This window comes from Ambystoma mexicanum, chromosome 8 (assembly GCF_040938575.1).
Source record: "Ambystoma mexicanum isolate Mex_15411 chromosome 8, UKY_AmexF1_1, whole genome shotgun sequence".
Taxonomy (NCBI): domain Eukaryota; kingdom Metazoa; phylum Chordata; class Amphibia; order Caudata; family Ambystomatidae; genus Ambystoma; species Ambystoma mexicanum.
Window position 1 is genome coordinate 1,414,321,317 of NC_090929.1, and position 19,597 is coordinate 1,414,340,913.

General features: G+C 41.8%; 1 protein-coding gene across 2 annotated transcripts in view; it reads right to left on the reverse strand.

The window, feature by feature from the left end:
• Window positions 1-9,665: 9,665 nt before the first annotated feature.
• The window catches only part of GOLGA7B (golgin A7 family member B), a 326,951-nt gene continuing 317,019 nt past the window's right edge, over window positions 9,666-19,597 (reverse strand). Inside the window, exon 5 of one of the 2 annotated variants that reach the window (XM_069611552.1) lies at window positions 9,666-11,050. In XM_069611552.1, the coding sequence (XP_069467653.1) occupies window positions 10,940-11,050 (111 nt within the window). In that variant the 3' untranslated portion in view covers window positions 9,666-10,939. The remainder of the gene's footprint in view (window positions 11,051-19,597) is intronic. The other variant, XM_069611551.1, reaches the window with a different exon arrangement.

The window sequence follows — 19,597 nt, forward strand, 5'->3', positions numbered from 1 at the left end:
CCATCCATTGATTTCTCTCTTGATTGATGGGCTGATGTCATATCTTCTCCCTCTTGTTACTCTTTTGGGGTAGATCCACTGCCTCCAACTGCTGCACCCCATCCTCTAGCACTCGATGCATGTGCACAACCACTACCTGTACAATTCCATGTTGCAATTCATTTGCAACAGATAACACTGATTTTTGAAGAGTGAAGAGGAAGAGATCTACAGTTACTGATTGACTGGTTTGGCTGGCAAAAAGATCCACATATTATCTGGGTTTCTTCAACATAAAAAGTGCTGTTGTGGCAGGTTAAAAATACCCAGTGGATGAAATCCTCACTCGGCCATTAGCCTGTCCCACATGACATTTGGGTACTGCAGTAGATTCAGACATGTGAATATAATTTGTCACTTTCCCCAATAAATGCACATGGGATTTTCAGTGCTAGGGCCGTCTTCTCCACCTATTAAATGCACATATGTTTCTCCGTGATTTGGCCTTTCGCTACGCCAATTGAATGCATGTGGGGCTCCCAGGGATATGGGCTAGTTACAGGTGAGAGTGGAGCCAATGTATGTTTCGGCCGTGGTCTTTATCAAGGCAGAACGGTGATAACTGATCCTGTGAAAGGTTGTAGCGCCTGGTAAAAGCCTCCCAAATCTTCTGGGCGGTGGGCTGGTTAGCCAATCTCATGCCGGCAAATGATGCTTTAGAAACGCGTGTTGGCTCCCCTCTCTCTCACCTGCACCTAGCCCATTGCTAGGTTTTGGTTTCATGTGTATTATAATATTAAAACCTCACTGCTGACAACAAGTCGGGATTTTTTGCTCCTTCATTTCAATATCCAAGACTTTAACCAACTCATGACTAAAAAGCCAACCGCCAGCACCATTAACTAACAAGGTTTGTCAAACCATCTGACAATCTACATAGTGTTTGGTGTTAGGGTTTCCCCGTGAAAACCAATGCTTCTTTAAAAGCTGTGATTTAGATGTTAGTTCAATGCCCTTTTTGAGGAGTGTTTTAGACACTAATGCTGCGCCACATACATTTCTCAACTCACATCTCTTTTTTGGAAGTTTTAATAATACACAAAGGCAGGAAAATGCATTTTGCTCTCCAAGATTTATTACAGGATACATTTACAGCAATATAAATATGCAGGAGTAGTACAGGCGAACAGGATGGTAAGGCCTAGATCACGTGATCGTCGATGTCTTTACATGTTTACACTTCTTGAACGTATCCTTCCGCCTGAAGGCAGTTCCATGCTTCAAGAAAGTACCACATTCATGCAATTAAACAGACTTAAAACATACGCACCTTTTACAGTGCTCAACATTATACATATATGTACAGACGGATATGTATTACTTTCCGAGGAGCAGACAACCCGCCACTTGGGAGGTAGATATTGTGGAAAAGGCTGAACGTCTGATAGAACAGCTGGAAGAGTCCAGAAGCTTCCAGTTCGATAGTACCAAGGAGCACATTGGTTCACTAGAGCTTTCTTACGAGATGCAATACTGCTGCAGAATGCACCCAGGCGGATACTCGTGCCTGCAAGGTGGTAGTTCGGGAAATTTCAAGGTGGTAGCTCGGGAAATTTCAAGGTGGTAGCTCGGGAAATTTTCACTGAAACAAAACCTTTTTCTGCTCCATTTTCCCGTCATGGTGACGTTAATCGGACACGAGGTTCATGCACGCATACACATAAGCCTTATTTTCTTGGTGGTCAGTTTTTTTCTCTCCCATCATGCAATCAGGTCTTATTTCGGGATATATTTGTTTTTTTTTAAATTAGTTTCTTTACGTGCCAAATACGAATGAGGCCAAAATATAAGGGAGGCGGGAGGAACAATGCCTCGACTTTATAATTCTGGACTCCATTAGCATCGAGAATCTATGAGAGTGTTCTTCTCAGTGTTGTGCTGCCAAAATGAAACCCTTCATTTGATATGCTCCCCCTCGAACCCCAAATGATTATGTCATCCGTTTATAGTGTCACCCTTTGTTTCCGTAGCTCCCCATACATTTTGTAGAGAGTATTTCCATCACTGGCTAGGCGCAGTATAAAAGAACTCAGATGTGGTCTAAAACCATGTATTTTGGTAGATTGTCTAAAACAACAATGAACAAGTTTGAAGACATCTAGTCACGTCTATCCAAGAAACTTGGATTCTTTTTTACTAAACATGGACTATCAGAGAGTTCTTGGAAGAACTATACAATATAACATATCCAAAAACAAAATTGTTTTTCCATGATTTGGGTAACGATGGACCCATGGATTTCAGAAAACACTTTACAAGTTTGCCATGTTCAACATTATCTCTCCTATAAGCATTCTGCCAGCAGAATGTCAAGATCTGGAGCAATATTGCTGCAATTTCAGTGCCAATTCAAGTACATTGGGATGAAAAAAGATGCATCCTCCCCATCAACATTTTCAAATATCAAGTCATCTTGCTGTACTGTTGAAGGATGAGCCATTACATGTCATTTGCATTCTGCATCTGCCAGCTGATACATGTCATGGCATTCATATATTACATTAAACCAGGCTGCCATGACTGAATGAATGTCAGAGCAGAATATCTAAGCAGAGCTGTGATAATAAAGTGAAACTATCTCAAAATGGAGGCCGATCATGCCTATATGCATTTAGCATGCAGTGCATTGTGACATGTATAATGTGTAAAAACATTCTTGATGATTCCTACCATATACTGGCCGAAATATATACATTGTTTTGAATATGCACCAAAGGCAGATACAGGATGCAAAATGTCAACTCTGTGGACTTAAAACCTTTTCAATAATCAGTTATTTGTATTGGTAACATAGAAATAAGACACTCTTAACATATATGTGGGTAATGCACAGTTCTGAGGGGTATGCATGGAGGAGAATGAAAAAATATATATTTATACACTTGCTATACAGTTGGATTCTGAAGGGTTAGTTCCCCATATATGGAGAAGACTGAACAAGAGCAGAGATGGAACAACAACTTCAATTGAAATGGGCAGATAGGGCTCTCGCCCCTACACTCAAGAAAATCGCATTAAGTTGAAAGGCTAGTGAAAAAAGAAAAAGTGGAAATCAATTAATATAATTAGTAGCACACTTGTACACATTTTGAAGGGTGTAAATCGAGGGTGTAAAACCCAATGAGACAGTGGGTTGGTTCGGATTCAAATGCACCCGTTGATGTCTTCAATACCTGGCCTGTGCAAAGGAAAGGGGCAATCATCGAGAGGCAGCTTGTGCAATGCTTCCGGGGTGTGCCACAAATATGTGAAAGCAAGCAAATTAAGCAACCCTGAAACCTCTTGAGGGGGGTGGAGGAGGTTCCTCCACCAAGATCATTTTTATATAACAAGTCAATATGATGCATTTTACAGGACCAATATCAGGGACAATTGTATTAAAAGGCATGGGATGTGCAGGCAGTAATGTAGGGGATCACATTAAATATTCCAATACTTCAGATGCCGTACCACTAAAATCATGGATGTGCCCAAAACATATTGTGTGCCCTCTAGATACAATCCCTACAGACTAACTCCACACCATCACTGAAGCGGAACTTAATACAGTTGTGACCACTACGTTGGGGGAAAGTCAGTTGGTAAATTACAATCATGTAGAAATTACACCTGATTAAAATATGGAAGGGTTTGGGAAAGCTCTATCATAAACTGCAGCTTTGAATTACATTTGTGATGCATTTGTACAATTTGTGTTTTTCATGCAAAAGAACCTTTTGGAGCACTTTTTTGAAGTAAGGGTGAACAATTATACTGTGCAGTGATACGTAGAAGGAACCCAAACTGGTAGTTGTAATAATATTTGTTTCATCTTTGTTCAGATAATGCACAGGTTTAAAGTGTGGCTCCTGCTAATAGCATGTTTTAGGCACCAGTGATGCTTTATAGGGCAGTCTATTTGGGAGGCTACAGAATAAAATACCCTATGGACACATTTTGGTTACAGGACAACTGTTTCGTGAGAAGGTCAATGTTTATTTCTATGAGAGTTCATCTTCGTGCAGACACAAGGCAGAGGAGATGCATGGAGCATGGACAACTTCTCTTCTGTGCTTTGCTCCTCCATTTTCTGTGCGCCCTTCGCTTTACACTAGCATCAGATTTTCATGCAGGTACAAAACAAATGGATTCCTGTGGAATCCACCTAGAATTATCACCTGCTAATAAGCAGACCGAGCACATAGGAATCCATTAACACATGCTGCCTGCAACGTGTAGTTAGCTGGTGATGTTTAAATGTTTTGCAAAAGAGAGGAAAAGTGAAGTGCACAAGTGATTTATCCTTGTTTTAGTCTTAACATGTTCACTTCCCCTAGCTAAAATGGAAAATTGCATGCAGGTGTAAGTGCTGACATAGGCGGTCTCCTGCATGCAACATGCACTTTTTCTAAAATTAGCACCTTTGTGCTTATTTTGTTGGTTTCATATCTGCCTGTCATTTCATTGGTTACCATGTTTAAGTTTCACTATATTTGAGGCTGTTTTGCTTTTAATAGAGTGGTGCTTTGCATCCAAAATCCTCTGTAAATAGCTAACTACTTGACACTCTACCATCCTCTCATTTAATTGAAACTGAAGCCTCTGCAGCCGCGCACCATTGTTATTGGTCTCCTTTGTCAGAACACATTCCTAGTAATATGCACTTTGTGTGGAGTGCTGGAAGAAGGGCTTGAGCATGTTGTAATTATTACTTCATTGCCTGATTCAGGGAGTTAACAAACTATATCTCTTCTTCTAGTTTACGTTTATAGAGCTACGAATGGAATGGACAGTAATTTGTACAAAAGGAGTCATGACGTCCTCTTGAAAGTTTTCATTGCATCTCCTCTCCTACCACTCCATGAGCTGAACGGTGAGCGTAAGTACCAAACATGTTATATGGACTGATCTGAAACCAAAGGGGTTCTGAAAGCTTACTGATTTCAAATGAGATAAGATGTTTCCAGAAGCAAATAACTATGGAAGCCTTACATGCAATTCCCGGTACAACCATTACACAAACATCATGACAGTGGCCATTTAGTCAAGGCTTAAGGACACCATCCCTATGCATGAGACTTGTTTAAAGTCTTTTCTGAAAGACTCACATAATGTTTGTACCATGCACAAATATCTCATTCTCTTGGAAAGAGTAGACAGCAGAAGTGATTAAGACTTACCGAAAGCACCACGGATCTCCATGTCGCTAGTTACCCATCTCTTCCACATTAAAGCCCTTTATACAAGAGGCTCACACTAAGCCATTTCTATTTCATTATGTATCGTGCTTTGTTAAAATGTAAGGAATTCTTTGTCAAAAAAGTAATGGAAGTAATGTTGGATTTTGCAGTTCTTTGTGATATGGTCTTCAATGGGATCTGTCGTATAGCACTAGATACCTGAATACTGTCGGACGATGGTGCATGCTATACTTTTATTAATTCCCAGGTACTGCAAGGTGCACTTGAATGGGTTCTGTCATTCTTGGCTAGCGTCAACATTTTGTGGAAAAAAAGTTGTGAATTAATAATATTGTAGAAAACAACTTTCAAGCACATACATTTAGTTAGAAATAGATTCTGACTTCAAAATTGGTTATCTAAGAATAAATGCATTGTATTCAGTGGAGTAAAATTGAAAAATGTTTGGTTAATGGATTAAAAGGTTTTAAAAAATGTACTGCACTCTACTTTATTTTAGGTTGCTATAAACAATGTACAATTTAAAAAATGGAGAATCAGACAAAATTCTTAATTATGTGTAAACTGTTTCAGGTGTTTCAAAATATTACACTAATAAATGAAAGACCCAATGGGCCTCATTATGACTTCAGTGGTGCTGTAAAAACGGGGTGGTAATTATGAGGCTGACTTTTTATAGTAATACCACATTTTTACCACACCACTGAATTCCAAGCTGCCAAAGGTCCCCATGGAGTCGTATGGATTTCAAAAATGGGGATTCGCACCACCATACCACCACTCGCAATCCTGTGGTGATGCAGAGTTGGCAGTAAATCTGCAGATTTACTGCTGATGTACAGGCAGACCCTTAATAAGATAGTCTTGGAACCTCTCCTATGTAGTCTGAAGGATCCTTCCCTCATGTTTATTCCAGAAGCATCTCTGCTAGAGAGAATAGAAAGTGAGATGATGACCATCTCTGCCCAGCAGTATGGTGACACAGGGAGCATGACCTGCGTGTGGACTTTTTGCAGGAGGGGGTCAGGATGCCTCCCCTAGGAAAACCAGAGGTAGATTTTAAATGGATGTGTGGCACTGCTGACGATTTTGTAGGCCAGGTGTCTACTACGGTAGGGCCTTGTCGGACAGTGAGACTTGGAAATCTGACTGAAGAACAGACTATTTGGAAATTGACATGTGTAATTGCAAAAAACACAATATGGCCTGTTAAAATGTGTGAAACAACTAATTTTTGAGTAAAGATAATCACAAGAAAGATTAGGAAAAAAGTTAATTTTTTTAACATGGAGTTGGTCCCCTAATTCTGCATGCTGTACTTAAATGTATGTTATTGTTTTTTATACAGTGCCTAATACCATATATGAGTTTGGATTCTAAGCACGGATCCGGGATTCAAACTTCTGTTAATCTGCATGGTCTTGCTTCCAAGAGCAGCGTGTTGCCCCTGTGCTATCCCCGAGATTTATCACACTCCATAAACATCTGGAATGTGTTGAGCTGGGATACCTTGGTATACTCTTCATCACATTTTGTATTACTGCATGGCATGTTATTTAGTATGGGCAGCACACATGTATTAAGTATTTCATTCTTTGCCAATGTGCCCTAGTTGGATAAGATCTGTAGATTGAGGTGTATTAATGAGGATTTGGGGTAATGTGATACGTGCTTGAATGAAGTTAAATGATTCGGTATGAAGACCCTTGATGTAATGAGGTGGTCTTGCATAAAGAGACACTGCTAGGTTTCACGGGGCTGCATATGTTCTTTAATAGGGCTTACTGATGTTTTATTTTTATTTTTTGGGATGGTGCGTGTGGCACCATATGAACCACTTCAATATGGTTTGGTGTTGCATACTCACAAGCATGTTAATGGGACTTGAAGACACTGTTTGCAGTACATTGTATATGAGGAACACTAGCTCACCTGATAACAGAAACACTTGTGTACAGGCACGTTATAAGAGCCATATTATATCATATCATATCATGACCATTATGAATCTGTGTTTTCAATTGATATGCATGGCCTTCTTAGATCATCTTCAGAAGAATAGATTGGCATGGCACTCAGATAAGACCTTGCCATAGCGCATACTACTTTTCTAATGTAATGGTTAACTGGGTTTCACTGTATATCTGGTGTGTTGGTGTACATCTGTATACATAATATCACTTAACACCATTTCATTTCGTGAATTGTGCCAACAGCAGTGGCCCATGTATGTATGTATGCATGCTACGCGTTTAGTTCAGTACTGCATTATTGGTTTGCGTAAGAAAGATGTGAGCAGTTCCCTGCCGATTTACCGTGAAAAAATCCCCTATGGGAAAATGCATTTTATTAATTCTCCCAATTATGGCCATCCTTTCTCATAGAACTATTTCAATAGTTCCTACACAGTGTGGCACGCTGCGTGAATCTGCTAATGGCAATGAAATACTGCGATGTTTTCTTTGTGCACGGACACTTTCCTAAGATCATTAGTGTTATTGCAACGGCACATAAACACATTCCTTTGACAGAAACTCATTTTGGTTTGCATTAATTGCAGCAAAGAAAATCACCCATTCACCAACGTGCAAGTACATTCTGAGCCTCCTACCCCAACATTCGTTGGAGCTAAGTGAAATGTAACCCGATTAAAAGCAGATCTTTTTTGGCTGATGGAATGTGAGATGCTTTTTTTCATTTCTCAGTTCTTGTTTCATATGCTTTTTTCCTGGGTGGTAAATAATTGTTACATTAGCTGAGCTACATGGACATTGACGTTTGTATAGTGTTACTATAGTGATAGAGAGAATGAGAAAGGGAGAGGGAGTGAGAGAGAGCGATGGAGAGAGAAAGGGAAAGTGAAAGAAGTGGTAGAGAAAGAGAAGGGTTGTGTGTGTGTGTGTGAGAGAGAAAGATAGAGAGAGAGAGAGAGAGAGAGAGAGAGAGAGAGAAAGAGCGAATGTGAGAGATTGTTTTCTTCTAGAGATGTTTTGAGTCTATGAGAATAGTCTTTCTTTGGAATATGGATATTTTGCTTTAAAAAGTGAAATACTGATTGAAAAAGTATGATTTAAACAATCACTGAGAAAAAAACATTTAGGCAAACAGATCATTGCTAACAAAGCAATATGCTCCTTACCAAAGTTAAACACTTGAAACATGCCCAAAAGTATTGGTGGAGAATGTCCTGTTTTAGGAGAAGAGTTTGCCTAAGAAAAAACAATACTATATACCACAGGTACTAGAAATAAGGGAACAACTGTGTTGTTGGACCCACATGTAGGTATAAGATGCAGGTTAAATGTCGGATACTAGCCCGGGTTCCGACGAAGCAGGAGGGTGGCAGTAAAAATGCATCCTACAAATTCAATCAGGTTTATGGTTGCATTACCCTATCAACATTTTTAAAAAGAATGTTCGATACGTGTGAGTTCGGTTAGATGGGACAATAGGTCGAACCTCCATTTAAATATTACACAACAGATAAAAAAGGGAAAAGGATGTACGAAAAACAAAAAGCAAAGGGAAATGTGCATAGAAATCCTGCAATGGCTGTGCAGTGAGAAGGACACTGCTGATGCTGCACACAGGATAAAAGAGGCGCGCTCCACGTATTGATGGAATTCACTGTGCAAAGTAACCGTATTTGCAAATCGCACCCTGAACGCATCCGACACGCCCCCACACAAAGCCTAAAAAGCCAGAACAGCTACCTTTGCATGATCCATCGGGCGCGAATACACGCACCCTTCTAACAGTTTGTGGGGTCCACCGCAAGTAGGCCCGCATTTCAGGGACCCTGCAAAGGGTCCCCCATAACTGTTGCCGGCACCCTGACAGCAAGCATATGAAAAATCGTAACTCGGTAAAAACTCAGAAAATCTGCATGCAAACCCCCGTAAGCCATTTCTGCTCCCCGCTACATTGTGTACATTCACCCCTAAGTTAGATCGGAACCCTGGTTGCATACACGCACCCCTATATCTGACATACAAACCCACCTCCGCACTGCTATTCCTACATGCAAGTGTCTTTACGCCTGCCTTCGGGTGGTGTAGAGATCGAGGGATTTGTGTGGCCATTACTGTGCCAAGAGGCTGCACAGGTGGTTCCAGGAATACGTGTAGTTTGGCACAATTGTGCAAGTGCAAGGGACTGCCTGCGGGCCATCCCTCGGAACGCCCACTTTTCGCATGTTCTTCCCCATTCTCTGTGTTCCATCCCCTTCCCAGCCCTCTGTACAAACCGTGCCCATGCTCTGCATGGTGTATCGCGCGAGGCGCTCGATGGCTTGCAAAGATATGTCGACCCTGCGCAAAGTCCATGCAAGTACAGAAAAATTCACGCACATTCGATTCCATGAATTGATAATGGGATTATGCATGCCGTTTGGCGCACAAGCTCACTATTTTCCACGCAAATAATTCCATGATTTTTTTATTGTGTGTATTTTACTGTCTGTATTTATTTTTTCAGATGAATATGTTTTTCATTTTGTGATCATATTTATATGTGAAAAGTTTCTTCTGAAACTAAACCACATTAAATAAATAAATAAAATGCAGAACTAGTTTTGAATAACGGCATTCTGAACATAGAAGTTAATTATATGACAACCAAAGAAAAACATTAAAGGACATTCAATTTGTAATGGATGAAATGCATGTCGGAATGAATTAGTACATGGTTGCAGTAATATGTGGATTGCTAAAGGGCAGTTATTCTTCATTTCTATATTAAAATATAATGTAAAGTAGAAACAATCATATTATTGATGCGGTTGTGATTTAGAAGGAGTTATATACAAAGGTGTGGATTTAGTGCAGATGGCCACTCGTACCTCTGTTACTTTATGTTTTAACAGAGTGGGGTTTCCATGGTCAAAATGTTGCCAGGAAATTTACCAGCACAAGTACTCTATGCATACAGATTGGATGTGGTTTCTGCGATTCTCTGGAAACATTTTTGTTCATGTCCTGGATAATGTGTGGCAAGGCAGTGGTCATGTGTTTGCAAATAATGTGTTAGCTGGACATTTCACAATATCCTTCTCTTAAATTGACTGTGTGTTTAGTCACAGAAACCTGGGTGCATTGCTTCTTCATTCCGATTTGATTGCAGAGTTGACCATCAGAGGTTTTGTGTTGTGAGATGGACTGGTATTACCCCAGTGAGTCAATGTATGTGTACTATTCTAGGTTCATAATCTCAACTGACTTCATGGTCCACCTAGTATTAGAAATATGGTAAGGACCAACCATCCCCCAAATCGACATTACTTTCATCTTAAATGACTTGTTTTGCTTGTATGCATCTCTTCAGCAATTAATCCGGAACCATCGAAGGACAACGTGGGAGGCATTCGATTTAGTTCAATAGAAACTCCCCTGTGGGTGTTAAGAGTGTGCTTGGGGATCGGAGTGGACCCAAATGTGCACTCATTACTTTTTGTGTTCAGACTCCATCCTTTGCTATCTTCCACAAGCCAATCAGACATCTTCTGGTCTGCTCTTGTCTTACAAATTGATATGTGCATTACTCCGGTTATTTAAGCCCTTTTGAACTGATATCCCTCCCCTATAAAAGCCCACCCACCTCTACAACTTGTAAAAGTCCCTTATATGCCAGTGCTAGAATCGTGTGCTCTGATATCTCAACCTGCGGATTTCAGAGAGGCCATCATCCCGGCAGTAAGGGTCCCCGCAGGGACTCTCTGCCAGTCATCGCCCAAGGGTGCCCGCCCCTCCGCCACCAGCGCTGGTGGCACTGCTGGAGCTTCCGCTGCTGCTGCTGCCACTGCTGCATCTGTCTTCATAAATCGACACTTCGATCTGGAAAGGTGGTCAGTTAAGGGCAAACAAGCGAAAGAACAAATCCGAACATTACATATGTGGACAAGGTAGTGTGCAGTGATTAAACCGTTTTAACTGTGTCAACTCTGTTTGGTCAAGTCGACCAAATATATTTAGACATATGGTTGCGTGGGCGAGGGGATGGGATGGCTCAGGGTAGCAATGTGGGGACCGTGGGACCCTCATAACATCTAAAAACGTCAATCACAATGAGTCAGTCAAAACTGCCACCTTCAAAAATATACACGCTGAACCATGCAGAGGGCACAGGTTGAAATGGGGAGCACCCTTCTCCATAAACATGCATCACATACAAGTTCAATTAATGAATTCATGATTTTAATTATTCTTAAAAGCGCATTACGAAAAACTTTTTTTCTACAGCAGTATTTAGACTACGCAATGTAAGTATTTAAAATACATCAAAGATATGTTTGTTAAATCTGTAGCTCCAAAGATGATAAATGTGAATGAGTTGCCAACACCTGCATCATGTTTATCTAATTTCTATTAAATCAACAGGGCGACAACTGGTTTATAGATCAAATGGCATTTCATAATTTTAATATTTTTACCTAGGCACTCCACAATTTCATCTTTTGCGGAGTAAACATCCTCACAAAAACGGATGAGCAGACATAAGGACATTCTCCGTCAAACCATGCGTTTCCAAGATAGCAGTTTTTTCTTTTCGATTTTATTTATTTGTATTTACAGTGTTGGAGCGCATTCCCCCCAGCACCTGAGACTGTTCACTTTGCATAACACTGCTCAGAAAGGGAAAGAGTCAGAGGTATGTTTGGGGTTGCCTTAGGTCTCCTGCAGAAAAAAAGTGCTCTAGAAGTTCAGGCTCGGGTTACCAGATGTCCCAATGGGTGGTGGTATGCGGCCCTGTCCCGAGAGTTTTGGTAAATACATGTTATTATTGGTTTTTTTACTCTGATACTCAATGTCGGCCATCCCTGGAGTTGTATATTGCCTAGTTGGCAATGTCAGGCCATTCCCACTCACACGCAACAATGAGGCACCTCCACACAGGAATTTCTCTTCACTCTTATGCACGCTTCTGTAGCAGGAACTCCTATCTTGGCGAGCATCTAGATCCTCTGATCACTATATGCTTATCCAATGTTTATACGTCCTTGAGTCTGCCAACCTTAGATGCACACCTCTCACCTTTCCAGTCGTGAGTCTGCCCTCGGGGCGTGGGCACGTCCCAACTCCTTCCTTTTGCTCCCTCTCGGAACAGCTGTATGTCTGGACTGCTATTGAGGTAGTTGCCTGCAACAGGCCCGTGCTGGTACATGAACACCTTGCATGCTGCCTGCTACTGGGGTGAGGCTTGCAGATACAGCATCCTTCTTCCTGCAGGGAATGTGGTGCAGCACTGGGAGTGCACAGCTCCAGCTGTGTCACCTCGGCAAGATTCGACATTCCGACAGTGGAACGCGGCACAATCTAAGGTGTCGGGATGATGTGCCGTGTGTGGCACGCTCAAGTGTTAGGTTCGATTCATCACCAATATAAGATATTGCCTTTTGGGCAATGCCAGGGCACACACACTCACACACAACAATGATACTATATGCGAATGTGCTTTGCAAGAGACAGAGAGTCTGGCCTCTCAGCATCTTCAAGGGAGACATAGTGTTTCAACAGGAACCACAGAGGGAGGACAATTAACCAGAAAGACTCTTTGAACAAACCAGACATGAATATGGGTGGGACTTAGTAGCACAGGAGAGCAAGCCCACAGCTCTTTCTGTTGTGAGAAGTGTTCTGTCATATTAGTTCAGGAGCACACCTTGTTCCTGTTTTCACGCCTTTACCTTTACTGTTGCAAAGCATTCTGATTATGACCTCAGGCATACAGGAAATATATGCCAGGGACCCCAGGTTTGGGTCACTAAGATAGACTTAGCCTGAACCAATCACTGTGGCCCACTTGCCTTTAAAGGCTGAGTTCTCCCATGCCCCCTGGCAGATTACCTGAAGACTTCACAAGACGTACGAAAGAAGAACTCAACCTTTGACCCCGGCTGAAGGTATAGGGCCTCATTAGGACCCAGGCGGACTTCGCGGTGCTAAATGCACCGCGAAGCATGGCGGAAAGCCGCCGATAGCGCCATGGGGGTTGGCGGATTTTCCGCCCCATTCCGACCTTGGCGGAGCGGTAAATCCCCAATCCCCATTCTGCCCTTCCCCATTCCCATTTTTGCCCCATAGGGTATAATGGGAGTGGGGAAGGAGTTAATTACGCCACCGTAAAATACGGTGGCGTAATTAACAACGAGGTCCCGTAGCGCCATGGTTTTCTCCGCCTGGTAAAACCAGCCGGAAAAGGCCGCCATGGCGCTACGGGAACTCGTAGTATGGCGGAGAGGTACGCCATGCACTACGCTGGCGTAATACCCTCTCCGCCAGGGTCCTAATGAGGCCCATAGTCTGCTGTACATCTTGCATCAGTGAAGGAAGGCCGGGGTATACGAAGAGGGAAGCAAAAGCTCTCCCCTAAACTTCTCCCAGGGAACAGAGGGAGAAAGGAACTCAGAAAAACCGCTGGCAGCTGCAGAACCGGTACCCAGACAGCATACAGTGTACCCTGCTAGGCTCTGCAGCAAGCCTCCTCGATAGGGAGTTCCAGAAGGTCTCTCCCGAACTTTGGGCCGTCCGCCTTTAATGACAACAAGACCCAATTGTAGAAGCTGGGAGAAGGGACTCGACAAGCAACTACCGCCGTCCAATTTAAAGGAAATTTTGAGCCAGTCGAGTTCCACGATCCACAACCGACTGCAACCCTGAGAGTGTCCTTGCCGCAGTCGATTAAAGACATCTGAGACGTCTCAACCTGTGCATCAGAACTGCTGATAAGCACTGAGACAACAATTCCTGACCCCAAGTCGCCATGTAAGCCAGTCTGCAGCCGTTCATCTAGCTTCGCTAGTCGACCATTGTGCCGTCTGATACCTGCAGTCGACTTTCATCTTGAACGCTGTCGCAGAAGCCTGCAAAGCACCCTGAAGCTGACTCTAGCCTGTTGAGCACCAAGAACACCAACAACACATGCTACATTGCGATTCTGTACCCCCGGTCATTCCCAGAAGGCCCCTAGAGACATTTAAAATCCTTTGCTCCCTTTGTGCTGAAGCCAAAACACCCTAACAAACTCCGGTGGTTATTAACCATACTGACTACCCTCCTGTCAGTATCCATAGTTAATCCCTTTTTCTTCTTTGAAACTGTCTGTCCTCTGCATTCCCTTACAGGGTGGTTTGTATTTAGTAGTGTTGTTAGAATGTCTGTTGTGATAATAGAGTAGATATTTGTATACAAACATGACTGGACACTCCTTTTATCATTGCTTAATACTTGTATTTTAACTGTGTTGCAAATAGACCATGATCTACGATCTTTGGAGGAGTTAAGCCTGCCATTCCATGTACATTACCATTCTGTTCGGATTCATTCTAGTCTATTAGAGTTGTGGGGTTGATTGATAGTTTAGAAACCCCTGGACCACTGGTACCCCAGAATATGATTTGTCACACACACTGAGATGAGAGAGCAGATTCTAGAATGAAGGATAGAAGAAGCAGGTCAAGGAAGGAGGAGGATTGTAACTGCAAACCTGCAGCTCAAAGTTCATATACTACTGGAATAAAGCTGTACTAAGTATTGACTTATTAAGAAGAGTTTATTTTTCATTATGACAAGAACACAATATATAGTTTCCCTCAAGAAGCACTGTGTCTGTCAGTAGAAACATGCCACAGCTCAAACTGACCGGAGGATGGTGCAGGAATAGAGCCATGCAGAGAGTTAAAGCTGATCACTTTGGTCAAGCCTAACTACAGCAGGAGCAGGAAAGGAGGGGAACTAGGAAGCATTGAAAGAGGAACCTTTCACCAAGCATTGCTTTTAGCTGAGTGTCAATGCAATGATTCTGATGTTAACCTCCCATGGAGCGTAATCTTAGATGCAGCACTATTCATCTGTGAGATGAAGTCAATCGATTCCCATGAAACAGTAACGCAGAAGTCAAAGGTGGGGGTTTAACTGTGTTTAACTGTGATCTTTAAAAGAGAAGACTGTTCACCCAGGGGCCTCTTCCGAAAACTTGATCAAAATCCATGCCATTTCTTCTCTCATAGAATAACCCCGCTGTTGTAGCATTCGAAGGGGCTCTACAGAATGGAGGTACGACAAAGTACCTCTCCATGTGCATGTCTGCCTTGGAAAGTGAGGTGATTGCCTGGCTGCATGCATTCATGTGTGCTTCTGAGCCTTCATGTTATTTGCAGTGCCAATACCATCAAAATGAATCACTGTTACTCCCAGTGGCAACGGTGATTCACTAATTATGGATTCTTGTTACTTCACATTTTTAAGTCCCCTAGTACGTGATTGGGTATTACCTCATGGGGTAAAAACGACAGCACCATTACTATTGTTGTAAGTGGAGATAATACCTCCGATCACAGCAGGCAGTTGTCTTGCCCATAGGTTTTGAATCGCATCATGAGAAAGAGTAGTACAACATGCAGTAACAGTATTACCATCTATTTTTACTATTACCACCAGATTTCATAATGAGGCCCAGTGCCTTTACCCGCTGCAGCTACAGGATTACTCTTAATTTCTCCGAGAAGTTTTAGGCAAGATGGTCTCTTTTCGATTGTATTTAGAGTTTAGGATGGCAATGGTAGGAGATCGAGCTACTACATGATCCATTTTCTAACGTTACTGTGGAACTCTGAAGGGTTTCTTGGCATACCATCAACTGTCGACTGAGCCAATAATCAGCCTCTTGCACTTTTGGTGTAGATGTTTTATCAAGTCTTCAGAGATCAATCAGGATCCAGCCAAAAACAATTGATAAAAACCAACATGTTGAGCTTTGAAAGATGGAGAAGATTTTAGATTTAATTTAGAAATTATTTGGTGGCATAAAAGTGGTTGGCTTGTGACCTGCTTGGAGAGTGGGTCAAGAGCAGTAGACTTACTATTGCTTATAATGCATTATTTTGCTGTGATGGGAATAGGTGGCACAGTATTATGTTTTATTAAGCCACTCAGAGAAGTTGTGGAATCCTGCATATTTAATCTTCCCTAATATATTGCTCCAGAAAAGTGTTAATATCTATTTGTTTATGCCAAATAATCAACATTTTTAGAGCGTTCATCTGTGTGAGAACCTAGGGGCATGAGTCGTACTACACAAGAATTCTCTTATTCATTTTCCCAAATGCTGTTGCACATTTCTCAATTATCAATACATATCCACAATTATGTCCTTCACAGTCATTGAAAAGCAGAAGGTATGTAACTCACATCCATTCTATGAACGTTCATCACTACAGGAAGTAGCAATTCTCTTCTATTTCCTCCCAGTCTAAATTGTACTCATCCACGTCCTTGCCTCTAAGACAAGCGGGATTGTAAAGACACGAAGAGACTTCACTATCCAACATTACATAGAAAAGTGACTTCAAATTGTGCCTCTTTAATCAGAAGAACAATCTGCAAACTACTTTTATGCATGGGAACATGGATCAAGTCACACAAAATGATATCTAGTAGGTGAAGAATTAGACCTAGCACATTGTACTAAATAGTGCCATGAACAAGAAATGATAGGTACATCATACAAGGACTATGCCTTAACATGTGAACAACTAATCTTTGGAAAGAGGAAATCAGATATGTCAATTCATGGTCTTTGGTGGTGCATGATAGGTCACAAAATGCTTTGCTCCAGGGCTTTGAAACATTGGCATAGTGGAGGATGTGTAGTAGGAAAGCATCCCATAACTAGTGTGGCACCTGTCGTTGACACACATTGGTGTGGTGAGAGGCTGGTGCTGTTGTCAGGGCTGGTGGTTCTATTGTCTCCTGCACATGGAGATACTTGGGAGTTGTGTAAGAGGCCAGCAGTTTGGTCAAAATGATCAACAATTAGGTATGAGGGGAAATAAAAAACATGTTGGTGAGAAAGGAATTTGTTGCTGCAGGCGGTAAGCGATAAGAGTGTCTTGATAAAGGTGGGAAGAAGTGCTATATTAAACGTGGGAGAAAGGGCTTATAGAGAGATAGTTTGCTTGTGAGAGTTGCTTTTTTAAAACATAAACTGTCCTAAGCATTGTTGGATATATTGACCCACTCTGCTTTGCTTTACCACATCACTAAGCATCATTTGCTCAAGAAACAGGAAAAAAGCTGCGCTGGCTCCTGTGCGCGCTATTACCTCAAAACTGCATTTTTGCAAAAAACAAAAAAAAATGGCTGCATCATCCTGCCACACACACTTCAGGCAGGATGAAACAGGGGACACAATGCAGGAGCGTGTCAGTGTGTTCTGAAACATATAAATGGAATTGAGTCAAGAGGCAGCATTGCTTTGCTGAAAACCCAATATTCCCCTTTAAAATGCTGTTTGACGCCAATTCCATCCATTCATCTAAAACCTCTGTGATTGAAAAGTCCCTGAAGTGCCCAGGAGAATTCATTGTGCCTCAGCGAAACCGGGCAACATTCCTGAATGAAAGGCACAGTCAAATTAGCTTTGAAAAAAATCAACAAGAATCTTTATTTTCACTCACACAGGAATGCGCGTTCAATTTCTTCATAAGGTAGAAAAACACCAGCTGTCTTCAAAGGAACTCAACTATCTGAGCCTGGTCAGTTTCATATATCAGTGTTCAGATAAAACACCTGCCTTCAAATAAAAATGACTTTAGCTGCAAAGACATAGTAGAAATCTAATGAAGCTGCCAAAACCGAATTAAAGAAAGAAATGTTAGCTTTGCACCACGTGTAAAAATGGGTTTTTGCAAATTATAGAAAAACGATTGCCTGTGTTTGAAACAGTCCACTGGTAACAGAAAGCTTCACAATTTTTAGCAATATGAAGGAGTTTGTTATTGGTGAGACTGTATCACATGTGTTATTTGATGAAACAGGTTTGTTTGATTCTGGATTTAAGATCCAAAAGTGAAGGATGTTAAACCCAGGGTGGCATTAATTGCGAAGTTGAAAAATAGGTTTCTGACAAAAGGGAGGGCTATCTCTCTCAGCAGATCATGGCAACCCCCTGATAATATAGGGTGGAGCAGACGTTTGTCTCTGCTGGGACCCAGGACAATGAGCTCCTAGGGAAGGAAGCCACAGGTGTGAGAGACAATAAAAATTCAATCGGGCTGAGAAACCCCCCATCCTGTTTTGAAGGAAATGTCAGTTGGTGTCAGCTGAAAAAAATAAAAAAAATATCCAGTGCCTCCCATTTGTTTCTAAAGACTATTTCATAAGAAAACTTTAAAGACTTGTATCTCATCAGCAGCCACATTTTGTACAAATGTAGAATTTCCGCAGTATAAAAGTGAATTTATGTTTTTTATTTTAAAACATGGACAGAAATGGTGATATATGTTGGATTACAAGAAAAGCATCAATGTTGCATATGTAAAATGTTGTATATACATCCCTAATGACAATCCCCACCTCTGCATAAAGTTGTAGAATGTTGAGTGATATAAATCCCATTGAAAAGCACGAAAAACTGGTAGAGGAGCGAAACCAGGCCTCACAGAATGGAGGGTTGGACTGAAATGTGATGCACAAAATATGTAACCTATGTATCTGATTTGCTAAGTGGTTGCAATTGGTTAAATATATGTTTGTGGCAAAATCAAATTTTAGTTCCAGTAACTATGGGAGGTTTCTGGACACTGTAAAACTCACCCCATAAACCTGACATATTTTTTCTGAAATCCAACCAGCAAAAAGATAGGCAGAGAAATTACCACTGCCCAATCCGGTTGATGGAGGCAGGTGTAATAAAGCCTGCCCCAGTCATATACTATGATGATATCACCAGGCATTATAAATAAGACCCCCTGACGACACCCAGGGAGACACTGATTCCTGATTTCCTACACAAGCGCCCTGTTCCAGTCTGTTCCTGTCTTCATCTTGCATTTATCCATCTAAACTCCAGATCCCAACCACAAGGCCAAGCATTGCTGATCCTCCTTCAGCTAGGCCTCAATTCTGAAATAATCCCAATAACCAAGGGAAGAGCTGTGGTGTTTTGGGAAGCATCAGGCTTACTGCTCACTAAATGCATGCCTGCTGCAAACCTGCCATCCAGCTGACCTGTAGTATCTAGTGACCAAAGATGCCAGTCCAGTGCCAGTCCAGTGCCAGTCCAGTGTCATCCGGTGGCCAGAACTGCCAAGCTGTCTTGCCAGGCGCCTCATTGTGTAGTGACCAGAACCCTTGACGGTCCAATATCCTAAACTAAAGTGGACAGTAAGTATCAGCCCTACCCCATAGAAATCCATAGTCTACTTATCTTGTCTTTGGTCCCTATCCCATCGCTATACCATCCTATTCTGACCCCAAGATCCTGTTAAAATTGTCAGACTTATTTGTGCAACCCTGCTTTGATTGTTAGTGTTAGCACAGATTTTCTCTTCATTTTTGTCTTGCATAGAACCTAGACAATTAGTGATTTTGATTAAATTAATT